The sequence below is a fragment of the Episyrphus balteatus genome, chromosome 1, assembly GCF_945859705.1.
Source record: "Episyrphus balteatus chromosome 1, idEpiBalt1.1, whole genome shotgun sequence".
Lineage (NCBI taxonomy): Eukaryota > Metazoa > Arthropoda > Insecta > Diptera > Syrphidae > Episyrphus > Episyrphus balteatus.
In genome coordinates, this window is record NC_079134.1 from 57,629,868 (window position 1) to 57,645,600 (window position 15,733).

Sequence of the window (15,733 nt, forward strand, 5' to 3'; positions counted from 1 at the left end):
AAGTAGAAAATTTTGAAAAGTAAAAAAAGTTTTTATATTTTTGTTTAAGTTTGACCTCGAATATCTTTCAAATGGTTAGATTAATAAAAAAAGTTAACAAGACCTTTTTTTGTGGAACAATCTATTTACTACAAGAATATGTCTTGCGCGTTTGATTATTATAATTTTTCAATTTGTTACAAAATTAAAAACAAAAAACGAATTTTTAAAGATTTTCTCGATTTTTGGACCTCAAATATCTACTAAACGGTTAGATAGTTCAAATAAGTGTATTTAACCTTTTTTGTAGAGCGTTCAATTTTCTACAAGAATATGTAAAAAAATTGGCTAAAAATCAATTAATAAAAAAAATATTTTTTTTAGTAGAAGCTTGATGTAAAATTGGAAAATTGAAAAGCGGTGTCTAGCAATCGATTTTTCGAGGTACCAAATCAAAAAAACGAATTTCCATTTTTGTGACCCACCCTAATGTGTATCTCCCGAATTAATTTGCATATGGCAATGACATACCCTGAACACCAAAATACGAGTAATATTTAGCCAAGAATCTTCATTATGTACATATTTCATCAAATTGTTTTTTGTTATTTTGTAGGTATTTGTTTTTTTCAAAGGTAAGGGTTTATTTCTCTTTTTTTGTAAGATCTTTCTTGCCATTTGCTGACACAAAACTGAATTTAAGTAGAACATAAAATCATATTCCCTAATTTTTCCTCTGCGTAGACTGTCAACTAAGGTTTTATGTAGAACATAAATCCCTAAGTTTTGTTTTAGCAAACGGCTCTTATACACTGTTATACTTAATTTGTTAATTGAATATAAATTGTTCAACAGGAAAGATAAAAATGTATATGTTTGGAATATACAGAATTCCAAAAAGCAGAATAATGGATTTGCAGAATTTTGAAAACAGAATTTTGGATTTAAAGAATTTTGAAATACAGAATAATAGAAAAGCAGAATGGAATACAGAATTATGTTCATACAGAATTTTTTATTCAAATACAGAATTTTGGTCATACAGAATTTTGGAATGCAGAATAACGACCCGTTCCATTATAAATTTATTTATTAGCAGTTTTCAGTAACTATTCTGGTGCTATATGAGATAGCTGCGGCATAGGATTCTTGGGTACATTCTAAGAGTAAAATTGTTCTACAGTAACGCTCTATAAATTTTAAAACTCAAGTGACCTCAACTCCAAATTTATAAAGCGTTTCGCCCAGGTACGACAGTGGGCTCATCAGTTAGATCTGTCGTACTCTACGTTATTTATGATTAGCGATGATGTTACCAAACTCCTCCGAAACGGCTGGACCGATTTATATGAAATTTTGTACACATATCGGATAGGTCTGAGAATCGGCAAACATCTATTTTTCATACAAATAAACGGTAAGGTTGGTCCACCATAAACTTTTTTTTTATTTCTGAGAAAACATTTTTTTTTTAATTTTTTTATAATTCATTATTGAAAAATACATATATGTAACTCTGAATTTTAAACATTCGAAGACCAACCAATTTTTTTTAATCGCAATTTTTTGTCGAAAATCAAAGTGTTTTATTATTGTGAAACATTTTTTATATGTTTTTTGTTTTTTTCTGTCGAACCCGCAAAAACCATAACAGGCCGCGATTTAAAGCTGCTAGACTTTTAAATTCGTTATACACATAAGGCTTTAAAACTGCATACTCACATTTTGGTTATACTTGCACTCCCAAAATTTCCTGTGGGCTCGCGGTTATATACTAGATTAGATTTGTTGAGAAACGATTTGTGTTTTAATTGGAAAAGTTTCACACACACAGTCAAAAATTGGAAATAAAGACTAGAAAAGGTGGAACGAAGTCCGCCGGGTCAGCTAGTAAGTTTATAAAACTCATTGATCTATTTAATTAATTGTAATTTAAATTAAATTAGATGAATGAGTCTTATAAACTTATAACGTAGTTTTAATTTTAATTTTAATTTTAATTTTAATTTTAATTTTAATTTTAATTTTAATTTTAATTTTAATTTTAATTTTAATTTTAATTTTAATTTTAATTTTAATTTTAATTTTAATTTTAATTTTAATTTTAATTTTAATTTTAATTTTAATTTTAATTTTAATTTTAATTTTAATTTTAATTTTAATTTTAATTTTAATTTTAATTTTAATTTTAATTTTAATTTTAATTTTAATTTTAATTTTAATTTTAATTTTAATTTTAATTTTAATTTTAATTTTAATTTTAATTTTAATTTTAATTTTAATTTTAATTTTAATTTTAATTTTAATTTTAATTTTAATTTTAATTTTAATTTTAATTTTAATTTTAATTTTAATTTTAATTTTAATTTTAATTTTAATTTTAATTTTAATTTTAATTTTAATTTTAATTTTAATTTTAATTTTAATTTTAATTTTAATTTTAATTTTAATTTTAATTTTAATTTTAATTTTAATTTTAATTTTAATTTTAATTTTAATTTTAATTTTAATTTTAATTTTAATTTTAATTTTAATTTTAATTTTAATTTTAATTTTAATTTTAATTTTAATTTTAATTTTAATTTTAATTTTAATTTTAATTTTAATTTTAATTTTAATTTTAATTTTAATTTTAATTTTAATTTTAATTTTAATTTTAATTTTAATTTTAATTTTAATTTTAATTTTAATTTTAATTTTAATTTTAATTTTAATTTTAATTTTAATTTTAATTTTAATTTTAATTTTAATTTTAATTTTAATTTTAATTTTAATTTTAATTTTAATTTTAATTTTAATTTTAATTTTAATTTTAATTTTAATTTTAATTTTAATTTTAATTTTAATTTTAATTTTAATTTTAATTTTAATTTTAATTTTAATTTTAATTTTAATTTTAATTTTAATTTTAATTTTAATTTTAATTTTAATTTTAATTTTAATTTTAATTTTAATTTTAATTTTAATTTTAATTTTAATTTTAATTTTAATTTTAATTTTAATTTTAATTTTAATTTTAATTTTAATTTTAATTTTAATTTTAATTTTAATTTTAATTTTAATTTTAATTTTAATTTTAATTTTAATTTTAATTTTAATTTTAATTTTAATTTTAATTTTAATTTTAATTTTAATTTTAATTTTAATTTTAATTTTAATTTTAATTTTAATTTTAATTTTAATTTTAATTTTAATTTTAATTTTAATTTTAATTTTAATTTTAATTTTAATTTTAATTTTAATTTTAATTTTAATTTTAATTTTAATTTTAATTTTAATTTTAATTTTAATTTTAATTTTAATTTTAATTTTAATTTTAATTTTAATTTTAATTTAAATATAACTCCTGTCAACAAGCGTGATTTTTTGTTTTATTTTACACTTGTCATATCTTCCTATGTCTTAAAGCAACTTAAACAATGTTTACCAATACGCCCCAATATTATGTTATAAGTTTATAAAACTCATTGATATATCTAATGAACGGATTCACACTTTCTTGAATTTTCACCTATGTTCTGCATTTCACTTTTTGCGACGATAATCATGATCTCGGATGGGGTCACAACTCTCTGCTTCACACTACGGCTCCGCATGTGGGGTTCGCCGAATTTGCGAATTCATTTGCCGAAAATGAAATTAGGTGTTCTGCATTTGAATTGAATTGAATTCACATTCGTGAAATTGGTGCCTTTTTGAATGAATTTTTGGAGAAAATACACTGTGTGACAAAAAAAAAGTTGAATAATATGCGCGGGCGGAGACCTATCACGTTTTGTATAAAATCTGGAGTTAGGGACAAAAAACGGATTTTGGACCTTGACCTTGACCCATTGAAAAAAATCTAGCTTCGTCGAATTTGTACCCATATTAATTTTTTTACAGTTTTGGGTAGAAGACATTTAGACTTTTTCAACAATGTATAAAACATATGGTGAAATTCGGTGAAACCACCTAGAACTTATAAGCTAACAAAAATGCCATTTTTTCGTCATTTACCCAACTTCGACATCAGTTTAAAGTATGTGTTTTCAAAGCAAAGTGCTGTTCTTAATATATATTCTATATGAAAATCGGCTGAAAATGGACTTAGAAAAAAAAAGAACTTTTACGATTCTTCTTTTATCCAAAACTGAAAAAAATCTAAAAACGTGAACGTGATAAGTGTCCGCCCGCGTAAATTTTGAGTGTAACTCATTATTATCAAAACTAATACTTTTATGGTTTTGTAAGTTGTTAATTTAGTTCAAAATACAAAAATTTTGGATTGAAAAAAAAAATTAATCGACGATAAATGGATTCGAACCCACGACGCGACGTGTGCAGAGCAGAGCACATTATATTAGCAACAAAACGCCTTAACCACCTCGTCAAGTTTGTGGATGTTGACAGTTTGTCTTGTTATCTTTTCTTTCGAATTCAGCTTAAATTTTCTAACAAAATTGACAATCTGAAAGTTCAAAGCAATTTCGAAGTTTTCAAAATGATCGAAATGTAGAACATGCAATTTCATTGCAAGTGAAATTGAAAAGTGAGTTCATTTCACTTTCAAGCAAATTGCTTAGAAGAGCAAAATACTAGCAGAAAATTGTGTTACTTATATTCAAGTAAAGGCACAACTTTTGAAATAAAATCTAAAAACAGAAATTCAAATAGTCAAATTTGGAGTTCGTGTTTAATATTTGTAGCATTTGTTCATGCTTTAATGTGCAAGGGTATTAATTTAATACTATATTTCTATATAAATTGAAAACAATGTCTCCAAAAAAAAAATTATTTTTTTAAGTAGGAGTGCGATGGATAAATTAAATAATAGGATTGGTTGAGTCCAAGTTTTGGAAAAAATGTCGAAACAGTCTTGTCGTTTTTAGAAGAAGCTGTGTGATTTGCCTAGTTTCATAGAAAACTGACTTATATTTTTGACTCTGTTTTTGTTTGTACCATTCGATTTGTATGAACGGTTTACTTTAACCAATTCCTTATAAATTATTTTCTTACCTCGGGTGCAGCACCTGCATCGTTGTCAGAACTTCCACAGTTTTCTCCAGAAGAAGTGTTGTTTCCAAGACTCGTTATAGATTCATATATTGATCCGTGTTCAATAGCAGTGTGATTCAACATTGCCACCATTGCCACACTGAGGTTTACCTTTAATCCATATACTATGGCCATACCCAAAGATCCGAGAACTGCAAGAATATATCTTGCGGGAACACATTCTGAAATGAAAAAAGTTAAAATGAATACATCATTTTGTAAATTATTTTACTAACGAATTCTGTAACAAGTCCATGCGTAAATTATATTACTAATACAATTTCAATTTAAATTTAATATATTATTTAATATAATAATTTAATTTTAATTTTAATTTTAATAAAATAAATCCAAAATAGTCATTTTTAACTATATTTTAACTGATTTCACAGTAAAAATAGGGATAACTATTTTGGATTTGAATTTATTTTTGACATTTGACAATTTTACATCCAGATGTATTTTTTAAACTAGTGAATAATATGGCCGTTAGGGTGGAATCGGCTAAGGTAATAGGTGATTGTCACCAGTTCCCATGGTATAAAAAGAGAAGGTATGATCACGAGAAAAAGTCTGTATCGAGAACTGTCAGATGAAAGAAAAAAAAAGATGGTTTCTTAAGTTTTTGACAGCTGCCCCATTGAAATTGTTGTTGATGTTGACTTTGCCAAATTAAACGTCAAAAACTTATTAATCCATATTGTAAAATGGCGACTCTAATGATCATACGTTGTCTTCTTATACCATGACCAGTGGCGGCTGTACCTTAAGTGCTTTCGTGCGCTGAACCACCAATTTTAAAAGATTTAAAAATTTTAAAAATATTATTTTTATACATATTAATATTTATTTTGTAAATATACAAAATAATTATTTAACAAATAAAATTTAAAACGTTTCAAGAGCTATGGTTTCTTCAAAAAGTTACATTTTTGGGGCTTACTACCCTCACGACTCTCGAAGTCAAGAGTGTGTGTTTAAGCGGCTATATCCCCCCTGAGGCAGCCACCAGTTTTGGTGGCTTCATAATAGTGTAAATGGATTTTTTTCACGCCAAAAAAACAAGCAAAAATTGCTTGCTTAGGATTTTTTAGTCTTTAAATAGTTTTTAAGTAGTTTTAAGTAGTTTAAGTAGTTATAATAATTAGTTTGTAAGTTTTAATACAAAAAAAAAATGATCATAGTCCAAGTTTTTTGTAAATTATTTCCTGGAAAAAACAAAACCTCGAAATATGTATTTGAATTAAAATAGTTTTAAATGCCGAAAGGCATTAGTATTTAGAAACATGAAGTATAACTAAGAGTGCCCGTAGAGGGCCAGTGAGTTAGTTTTAAGTATTTTATAAGTAGGTTAGTTTTTATGAATTTTTGTCTAGCTTTAAGATAGTTTTAAGATGATGAAAAATAAAAACGAAAAGAAAACTAAAAAGGCGCTGTAGTGCCGATTCAATGTGCTTGCCCAACGTCACGTCGTCGTGGGTTCGAATCCTGTTCTCGTCGAATAGGGTAGAGTTGCCTATTTTCGGCCGTCTCCAGTTTCGGGCCACCTTTCGGAAAATCGTTACAACTAGGGATTTCGTAAAGATGATTATGACAAAAGAATGAAAAAGTTAATTGAAGAAGGAAATTATGAAAAAGTTAAGAAAAATCCTTTGCCAAAAATGATAGATGAAGTGAATAGCCTAAGAAAAGAAATAAGTGATGTGTTTAATAACAAAAAATTGCAGTTTTCGTTAATTGTACCCAACCCAAAAGTTGCTCGTATTCACGGTTTGCCAAAAATTCATAAACCGGGAAATTCTTTACGACCCATTATTCCGAGCTTAGATACTGCGTGTAGCAAAGTGGCTAAGTGGTTGGTACGGGAAATGTGTTGTTTAAATCCCATTAAAAATGCGTCGCTGAAAAATTCCCTACAGTTTTGTAAAAATATACAGAACCTAGTTTTTTTTTAAAACCGGGTGAAAAGATGTTTTCGTATGATGTTGTGTCTCTTTTTCCGAGTGTGCCTGTTGATGAAGCTATTAAGGCATTAGATGATTATCTTATAGAAAATGATGTGCCAAGTGAAAAAAGATCTGTTTATACAAAAGCTGCCAACATGTGTATGAACCATAGTTTTTTTTCCAGTTTCGCAGTGAATATTTTAAGTCAACAAAAGGTACAAGCATTGGTAACCCTCTAAGTCCTTTCATTGCTGAAATTTATATGGCAAAGCTTGAAATGAAATTGAAAGCTGAAGGTAGTTTACCAGAAGTTTTTTATCGGTATGTGGATGACATTTTTACAATTTTAAAAGAGTCTGAAAGTGATAATTTTTTAAACCTTTTAAATAATCAATGCGAATCAATAAAATTCACAAGTGAAAAAGAAGTGGATCAAAAACTGGCCTTTTTAGACTTGGAACTGACAAGAAAGTTGGACAAAATTGATGTGGGAATATACCATAAGCCAACTAGTACAAAAAGAATAATAACTAGAAATTCTTATTGCCCTGTTCAACATAAACACGCGTCGTTTCATTCCATGGCACATCGTATTTTCAATCTTCCACTATCTATAGTAAATTTTAAAAAAGAATATGAGTACATACTTGATGTAGCTAGTTTAAATGGTTATTCAAAGACTCTTGTGGATTCCATTATAAAAAAGCATTCAATGAAAGTGTACCAAAATGAAAAATCAACTTTGTTTAAGCAAAATTGTTTGGATTTCACGAATGAAATGAAAAGAGAAGTTTTTAATTATGTCCCAGAAATAATGAATAAATTTAAAAACCGTTTAAATCAACATAACAATTCACCAGTGTTCTCTAATAGCCAAAAACTAAAAAACATTTTTGCATCTACAAAAGATAAAGTTGACCAAGAACAAAAATCGGGAATTTACGCTATTGAATGTGGAGTTTGCAAACGACGTTACATTGGACAAACAAAAAGAAACTTGAATGTTAGATTTAAAGAACATTGCAATTGCATCAAAAAAAAAAAACTAAAACAATCGGCTTTTGCGGATCATGTAATTGCGGAAGGTCATGGTTCTGATGAGAAAGAGCACATCATAACATTAATAAAAAATGTAAACAACTTTAATATGCTTGATGCTTATGAAAGCTATTTCATCGAAAAAGAAAACAACAATTTGAATGTGGATGGAGGACACATTCAATCACCTTTGTTCTCTCTTGTGTAGTTTTACTTACAAAAAATCTAACTGTTTCTTCTTCGCTCTGGATTTACCAAAACTAATAATTGTTTTTGTCAATTGAGTTAGTGCTGATGATGAGCGCCACCGAAGCGTTCGAAATGCATTCACGTGTAAGTCGTTTATAATTAATGTTTATTTTTTTATCGTTAATTTGACTTAATTATTTGTGTGAAACAATAAGGTGTTTTTTTGTAATTTTTGTTCGCAAAGTTATATGTTTCCACGAAGTTCGGATATAATGTCGTTTTTGACAAAAATGTTTGATACGTTACGAACTTACTCCTAAATGGCTTTGAGGATTAAGTACATTTTACCCAGTTATGTTTTTCAATAATTACAAACCTTTTTTTTTATTTAAATAATTTTTTGTAAGATAGATGCATACAATTTTATTTAGAAAAATGTCATCAATAAAAATGAAATTGACTTTATTTGATCCAATCTGTAATTGAATTATATACCTTCCATAGAGAAGTTCAATTTACCTAAAAATCAATATTTTCAGCCTTATAGTAAGGTAAAAAATGTACCTAATTTTCTAGTAATTTCTGTTAGGAATTCATACAAAAAAAGGCTTTACTCTAAAGTTAATCATAAACTATAAATTTACTAGAAAAGTAAGGTAAATTTCATTTTATTGGGGAGTCATCCCTATTTTAACTTTACATTAAAGTTAAATGTACCAGAAATAAGGTGGTTCACCTTCACACCTTATTTTTTTCTCCGTGTGGGCTTATAATAATCTAAGAGTTCAGAGGTTAAGCTCGCAACACTTGTCTCGCATCATTAACACATACTTTCTCTAAAAGAAACAATCCATAAACCATAAGCTCAGAGGTTTAAGACTCAAACTTAAACTTATGTTATGTTCGCAAAACCTTTCAAACATTGAATAATTACAAATAGAAGTGACACCGCAGATTACTCATGCGACCACAACGTACCGGAAGATAGATGAACTACATGTTTGCTCCTCAACTATCATGTATTTTCGAGTTGAGTCTTAACTAATAATTTTTTTTAAACCCTCATAAAAAAATTAATGATTTTTATTATACATTTCAAAGAGCTTGTATTGAAATAAGTTTTCGTATATTGAAAAGTCATATTAGTCTAGAGAACAAGGACGATGCCTTTTACTCCTACTGGCCTAGGTTCGAATACCGGTAAAATTTGAAATTTGTTTTTTTTTTTTTATTTTTGCGGAGATTTTTTTTTTTGACAAATTTAATTAATTTTTATTCTAGTAATGTAAAAAAAAAAAAACAATCTCAATTTCCCGTCAGATTCGAACCTAGGCAGGTAAACTTCCAAACATTCACCTTATCCTCTAGGCTATCTCCACTTTTTGAAATAGGTAAACATTTACCTATATGTATAATTGGTTTAGGATTTGATTTTGGGTTGCTGGATTTGCTTTTGGATTGTTGGATTTGCTTTTTTAATTCAACGCACGATACTAGCGCCGACAATTTTACAGCGGAAGTTTCCCTGGGTGTCCACTTCTATTTGTAATTATTCAATGCTTTCAAAGGCTTTTCTGTATTCAACAAATACCTATTACTTTTCTGGTAAAAACTTTATTCAGCACCGGCACATTCATATCTTTAAAAAAAAATACTTTTAGGTACATCGAAAATCTGATATTGAAAGCAAATTCTTGAAAACTTTACTCTTTGCTAAGCTAGTTGAGCTAGAGAATATTTGTATACCATTTTAAAAAAGATTTCTTGTCATTCAAAATCTTGCATTATTAAATTTTTAATGTCGTTTTTACTTTTAATATATATTAAAAAAAAAAAAACAACCAAAATAATAAGTTCTTAACGTGAGACATAACAAAAATACCAAATGTAGGAAATATACGAAATATACGAAACACACGAAATATACGAAATATACGAAGCATACGAAGCATACGAAACATACGAAACATGCGAAACATACGAAATATACCTAAAGTAACGAAAGTAACGAGTAACGATATCGTTGATGCGGGTACTAGAACCAAAAGTAACGTATACATGCGGGTACTCATTTTGTCGTTACTTTTACAGCCCTACCAGAAATAGTTAAATAGAATCATAACTAACATAATTAAGAAACCAAACAATTCAAGATTCAAATAATGTCATTTTCCAAAAACGAATGAATCACTCCTTTTTCGTGCAATTTTGGAATTTGTTCACGAAGAATTTGACAAGTGAAGTGTTTTGACGTTTGCTTTGCATGTTTTTGTAATACGAAATAATGAATAAAATAATAACACAATCTTTTAAATTCACTTTTAGTGATTTTTTACAATACTTTATTGATTTTTTTTGTAAATAAATATAATTTCCTTCACAAAAAAAAGTTAAAACAACCACCCAACAATTTGACAAGCAGTACATGAAGTCAAGTGTAGAAGTATTGGTAATCACTCCGTCACTCCTTCAAAATTTTGGGAGTGAAGAATTCACTCCAAAAATTCACTCCTTTTTCAATTTAGCTAGGAGTGTCACTCCTTGAATTTTGGAAAGCGACATAAGAATATACGAACACCCGGTCCCGGTCCAAACTTAAAAATTGTCATTGCAGCCAACCTAAAATAAAAAACCATTCAATCATTTCATTCAATCACATTCATTCCATATTCTCATTCAAAGTTGTCGTCACTCATGTCAGACACCACCTCACCACACACAAGCAAGAAAGTAGTACCTACTTGAAATCAAAAGAAAAAAAAACAAAAACTTTAAACCACGAATAAAACCAAAATTGTAATTATTTTTTTGAATCAAACTAAAGAATAAAATAAATTAAACAAATCAAACAAAGGAAAAGAAAAATTCTTTTTATTAATTACAAAAGGAAAAAAGGAGAAAACAGAATACAAGTACGGCTACGCCCCAACAGATGCAGTGTACCATTTTGTTTTTGTTTCACATTTTGTATACCTATCCAAATTGGTATTCTAATTGGAATGTATCTACTATACACTCAAACACACTTTCACATAATTCACTCCACACGCACATGTCCATAAAAAACAGGTACGAAAGAGAAAGAAACAGAATTCTTATTTACCCCTTTTGATAAACATACACAAAAACAGAACAACAAAATCGTAAAATACATAAATGATGATACCGAACCGATGCGAGATGCGAAATAATGCGCACACGACAAATGCAGTGTACCATTTTGATTTCGTTTCGCATTTCCAAATTGGTATTGGAATTGGAGTATCGTCGTTACTCGTATGTTCCGTATTTTTCGTATGTTTCCCACGTTTCGCACGTTTCGTATGTTTCGCATGTTTCGTTACTTGTTCAGTACTAAGTAACGAAACATACGAGTAACGAAATTATTTGGGCAGTAACGTTTCGTTACTCGGTACTGAAGTGAATACCCGCATTTAAGTAACGAATACATACGGTTTGCTACAGCTCTATTACTCAGAGGTTTAGCTCTCAGACATCAACATGTCTTATACTATTTATTCACAGCCAACAATTAGGTATTCACACCAAAATAGATCCTTCAAATAAACAAAACCACGGAGAGAAAATAAAGTATGTACCACCTTATTTCTGGTATATTTAACTATAATGTTAAGTTTATATAGGGATGACTCCCCAATAAAATCAAATTTACCTTACTTTTCTAGTTAATTCGTAGCTTCTGATTTACTTTATTTTAAAGCCTTTTTTAGTATGAATTTCAAACAAAAATTACTAGAAGTAAAAGTAAGGTCCATATTTAACCTTACAATATGATGAAAATACTACTTTTTAAAGTAAATTTAACTCCTCAGTGGAAGGTAAATAATTCATGAGTAAATAAAGTCAATTTCATATTATTTTCCTGAAGAAAATTAGAATGCATGAATCTACTAATAGGTGTGTTTTTTATTACCACCGGTCTTAACTAGACAAAAAAAACGCAGTCTGGGCTAAGCAATTTACATGTTAAATACAACAACACCTTAGCCCCTTGGGCTTAGTTGTTTAGCCCGGAGATTTCTCTGGGCTTAACTTTTTGAAGAGTTTTAAATCTGTGCTACCAAACTAATTTTTTCATAAATTGTTTAGAATTTGTTTAAAAACGTGAAAACTGATGTTTGGAAGGACAAAATGTATTAAAATAGTTTTGCTAGCATACATTTTTATATCTCTTTGTAAAACATACATGAAAAATACAAGAAAATGACGAAAGCGAAAAATATGATAACTCTAAATTTTTGTTGTGTCAGCTGTTTTCGGAACATTCAATATACAGTGCTGCCAAGATTTCAGGTTAAGCCCCGAGGCGTTTTTTTTGTCCAGTTAAGACCGGTGGTAATAAAAAACACACCTAATATTATAATAAAATAAACTTATATTAATAAAAATATTTATTTAAAACATAACTCCAGTAACACGTACTTACTCCTCAAAGCCATTTAGGAGTAAGTGCGTGCATAACGACACAGTTAAGTTTTCAATAATTATGAAAATAACATTTATTTAATTATAATTTTGGTAGATACATGCAAACAATTTGCTTTAGGAAAATAATATGAAATTGACTTACTTGCTCCAATTCTTAGCTTAATGTTCCATATCCAAAATTATAAATGCTTCGTATCCAGAAATTGCGATTGCGCGCCTCCACAATGCCGTCTTTACCATAAAGACACACGGGGCCCATGCCCAGGGCCCCCATTCTCAGGGGGCCCCGAAGGAACGAAAATTTCTCTCACACATTTATTCAAAAAAACATTTTTGTCGGGCAGTCCATCTGCCAAAAAATTTTAGTTTTTATATGGCAACCAAACAATCAAATAAAGTTTTTTCTACATCTATATGGTAAATATATGTTATCAAAATGAAAACAAATTATGTGGCGTTGTATGCGGACAAAATTTTAAATCCAAATGACCAAACCCAAATTCAATTTTCAAAAAATTTGACAATAATATTTTCAAAAAACAAGAAAAATATCTTTCACTGTAGGTAAGATTATTTATTATTTATAAAAAAAACAACGAATTCTCTTCCATTATCTTTTTCCTTAAATAATAGTTTCGTTTGAAGTTCGCAAAACTGTCAAATTTGTAGTGCGTGTTAAAATCAGTGTAAAAATATATGTAGATTCGTATTAAAAGACAAAAAAGAATCAATTCGTCGGCAAAAAACCTCAATACTTTTTCCGTTGGAAAACGTTTAAGAAAAAACTATTGCCGGCTCGTCGACGGTACATCAATGTTTTGGTTCAATGAAAAAACCCCAAACTTTTTTAATTTGAATTGCGAATTGCTCTCGTATTTAAAGATTGACACATAAAATTCATTAAATAACTTTAAAAAAATTGTATTGCAAATTTTTTTTTTTAAGTTTTCTTAATTTTAATTTTAATATCAATGGGGGAGAGTGGGGCAGTTTTGAACACGGGGCACATTTGAACACTGCATATAAAATTTTAGTATATCAATCTTTTTTAGAAGCATTTCGATATTTGAACCCGTCAACACGATATCCATAAATGTCAATGACTTTGCATCGTTATCTCGGTTGACTTTCAGATTTATAGGTGGAAGGTGATTTTTATAGTGATTTTGCATTATTTCAGTTTTTTAGTTGCAAGAGTTTAAAAAAAAATTGGTACGTGATTTCAAAACGCAATACAATTTTTGTTAATGGTTAATGAATTTTAAACTAATTGACGGTGCATTTTTGAATGAATATATTAATGTTAAATATTTATTCAACATTTTATGTCGTTGACACAGTTGGGGCAGTTTTGAACAAGTATGGTGGGGCACTTTTGAACATCGTCGCCCGAGAGTTGTTTTGTCGTAAACGCCAAAATGGACTTTTTTAAACTGGATATGTAGTAATAGGTTTTAGAACGTTCTCTTTTCATTTCTGTTATCAGATTTGTCCTATCGTTTACCGTTACTGAGATAATTAGTGTGCATTTTGTCGTATATCCACAAAATAAGCATTGGATTAGCGTTGGTTTGTCGTAAGCGCCAACTTTTGGCGTTTACGACAAAAATTCTATGTATTTTTCAGCTTTTTTTTCTTCAGTATTGGTTTGTCGTACGTCGTACAAAACCGATACGGTAGAAAGTTTCGAAAGAAATTTTAAAATTGTTTTTTCTTACATGTTTGTTTATATCCGAAATAGAATATAAACAGATATAATATACCTACTAGAAAAGTATTTATTGAAAATAAGGACTTCATGTGCTATAGGGACAACGACTTTAAAAACTATGGGCTGCATTAAGCTCTGCGCTACTTGAGGTTTTACTTTATTCCTAGAGGTGCAAGGAAGAAAAAAGTGCATTTCAGAGACATCTCAAATGTTGTGTTTAATTAATGGTTCTTGTCGTTTGTTCCTGCCGCAAGTATCTTGACCTCATCCTCGGTCGCAAGAACCGATCTGACACAATATGGAAGTGGGTGTGGCTCATAAATATGTACACTTGTTGATCTTCTATCAAAAACACAAGATCAACAAGTCGACCGTCGGTCGCGGGCGCCACTTCGTTCAAGCGCGCTGTCTTGAAAGAAGTTAAAAAAGGTTGCTTCAACGAAGTGAAGTGAAAAAAAGGTCGCTGTTTTATTGTTTTATTGCTCTTGTATCGATCACACAAGATCAACAAGTCGACTGTAGTCATGGGCGCCTCGCCGTGGCGCCTCTTTGTTCACGCGCGCTGTCGTGAACGAAGCGAAAAAGGGTTGCTGTGAGTTTTGTTATTGCACCCGCTTGCAAAAACACCTGCTGGTCGAAAATTATTTTTTTAAGGCGCCATTGTTCTTCGCGAAAAAAAGGTCGCTGTTTTATTGTTTTATTGCTGTACACTTATTGATCTTGTATCGAGCACAAAAGAACAACAAGTCGACCGTCGGTCGCGGGCGGCGCTTCGTTCTAGCGCGCTGTCTTGAAGTGAAAAAAGGTCGCGGTTTTATTGTTTTATTTGTTGTTTCTTTCATGTTTCATAGTCATAGAATGGCTTTTAGTTTTTGTTAAAAAAAAATTTTTTAAATTTTTTTTTTCCATGTTTATGGTCATATTTATTGTTTTATTCTTTGTTTTTAATCTATTTATTTTACTACTATGTAATAAGAAACTATTTTTTAAATGTTTATTAATAAATAAAAACGAACTGTGAAATTTGAAAATTTACTTTTTTATTTGTCTTGGTATTGGAATGTCGTACGTGCGCCTACTTTGTCGTACGTGTATGGGATGGAAAAAAAGTTGATTTTGGTGGCGTTTACGACAAACTGATTTTGGGTAAAAACCCCAATAATTTGAAAGCCAAACTAGATGTGACAATTTTGACAACATAAATATAAAGAAGATATCGCACAAAATATTCTATTAAAAATTGAAAAAAATCTATCGGTCAGTTTTTTTTTTTATAGAAGCTCAAACCTTAAAATGCGATTTCCCAAAATTCCAAAATTGGCGTATACGACAAAACAATTCTCAGGCGACGACATGTTCAAAACCGCCCTGAGCAGTTTGTATC

General features: G+C 28.6%; 1 protein-coding gene across 2 annotated transcripts in view; it reads right to left on the reverse strand.

Moving 5' to 3' along the window:
- The window catches only part of LOC129918018 (sialin), a 160,519-nt gene that overhangs the window by 6,234 nt on the left and 138,552 nt on the right, over nt 1-15,733 (reverse strand). For both annotated transcript variants that reach the window (XM_055998320.1, XM_055998312.1), the window contains one exon: nt 4,978-5,198. In XM_055998320.1, coding sequence (XP_055854295.1) covers nt 4,978-5,151 — 174 coding nt within the window. In that variant the 5' untranslated portion in view covers nt 5,152-5,198. The remainder of the gene's footprint in view (nt 1-4,977; nt 5,199-15,733) is intronic.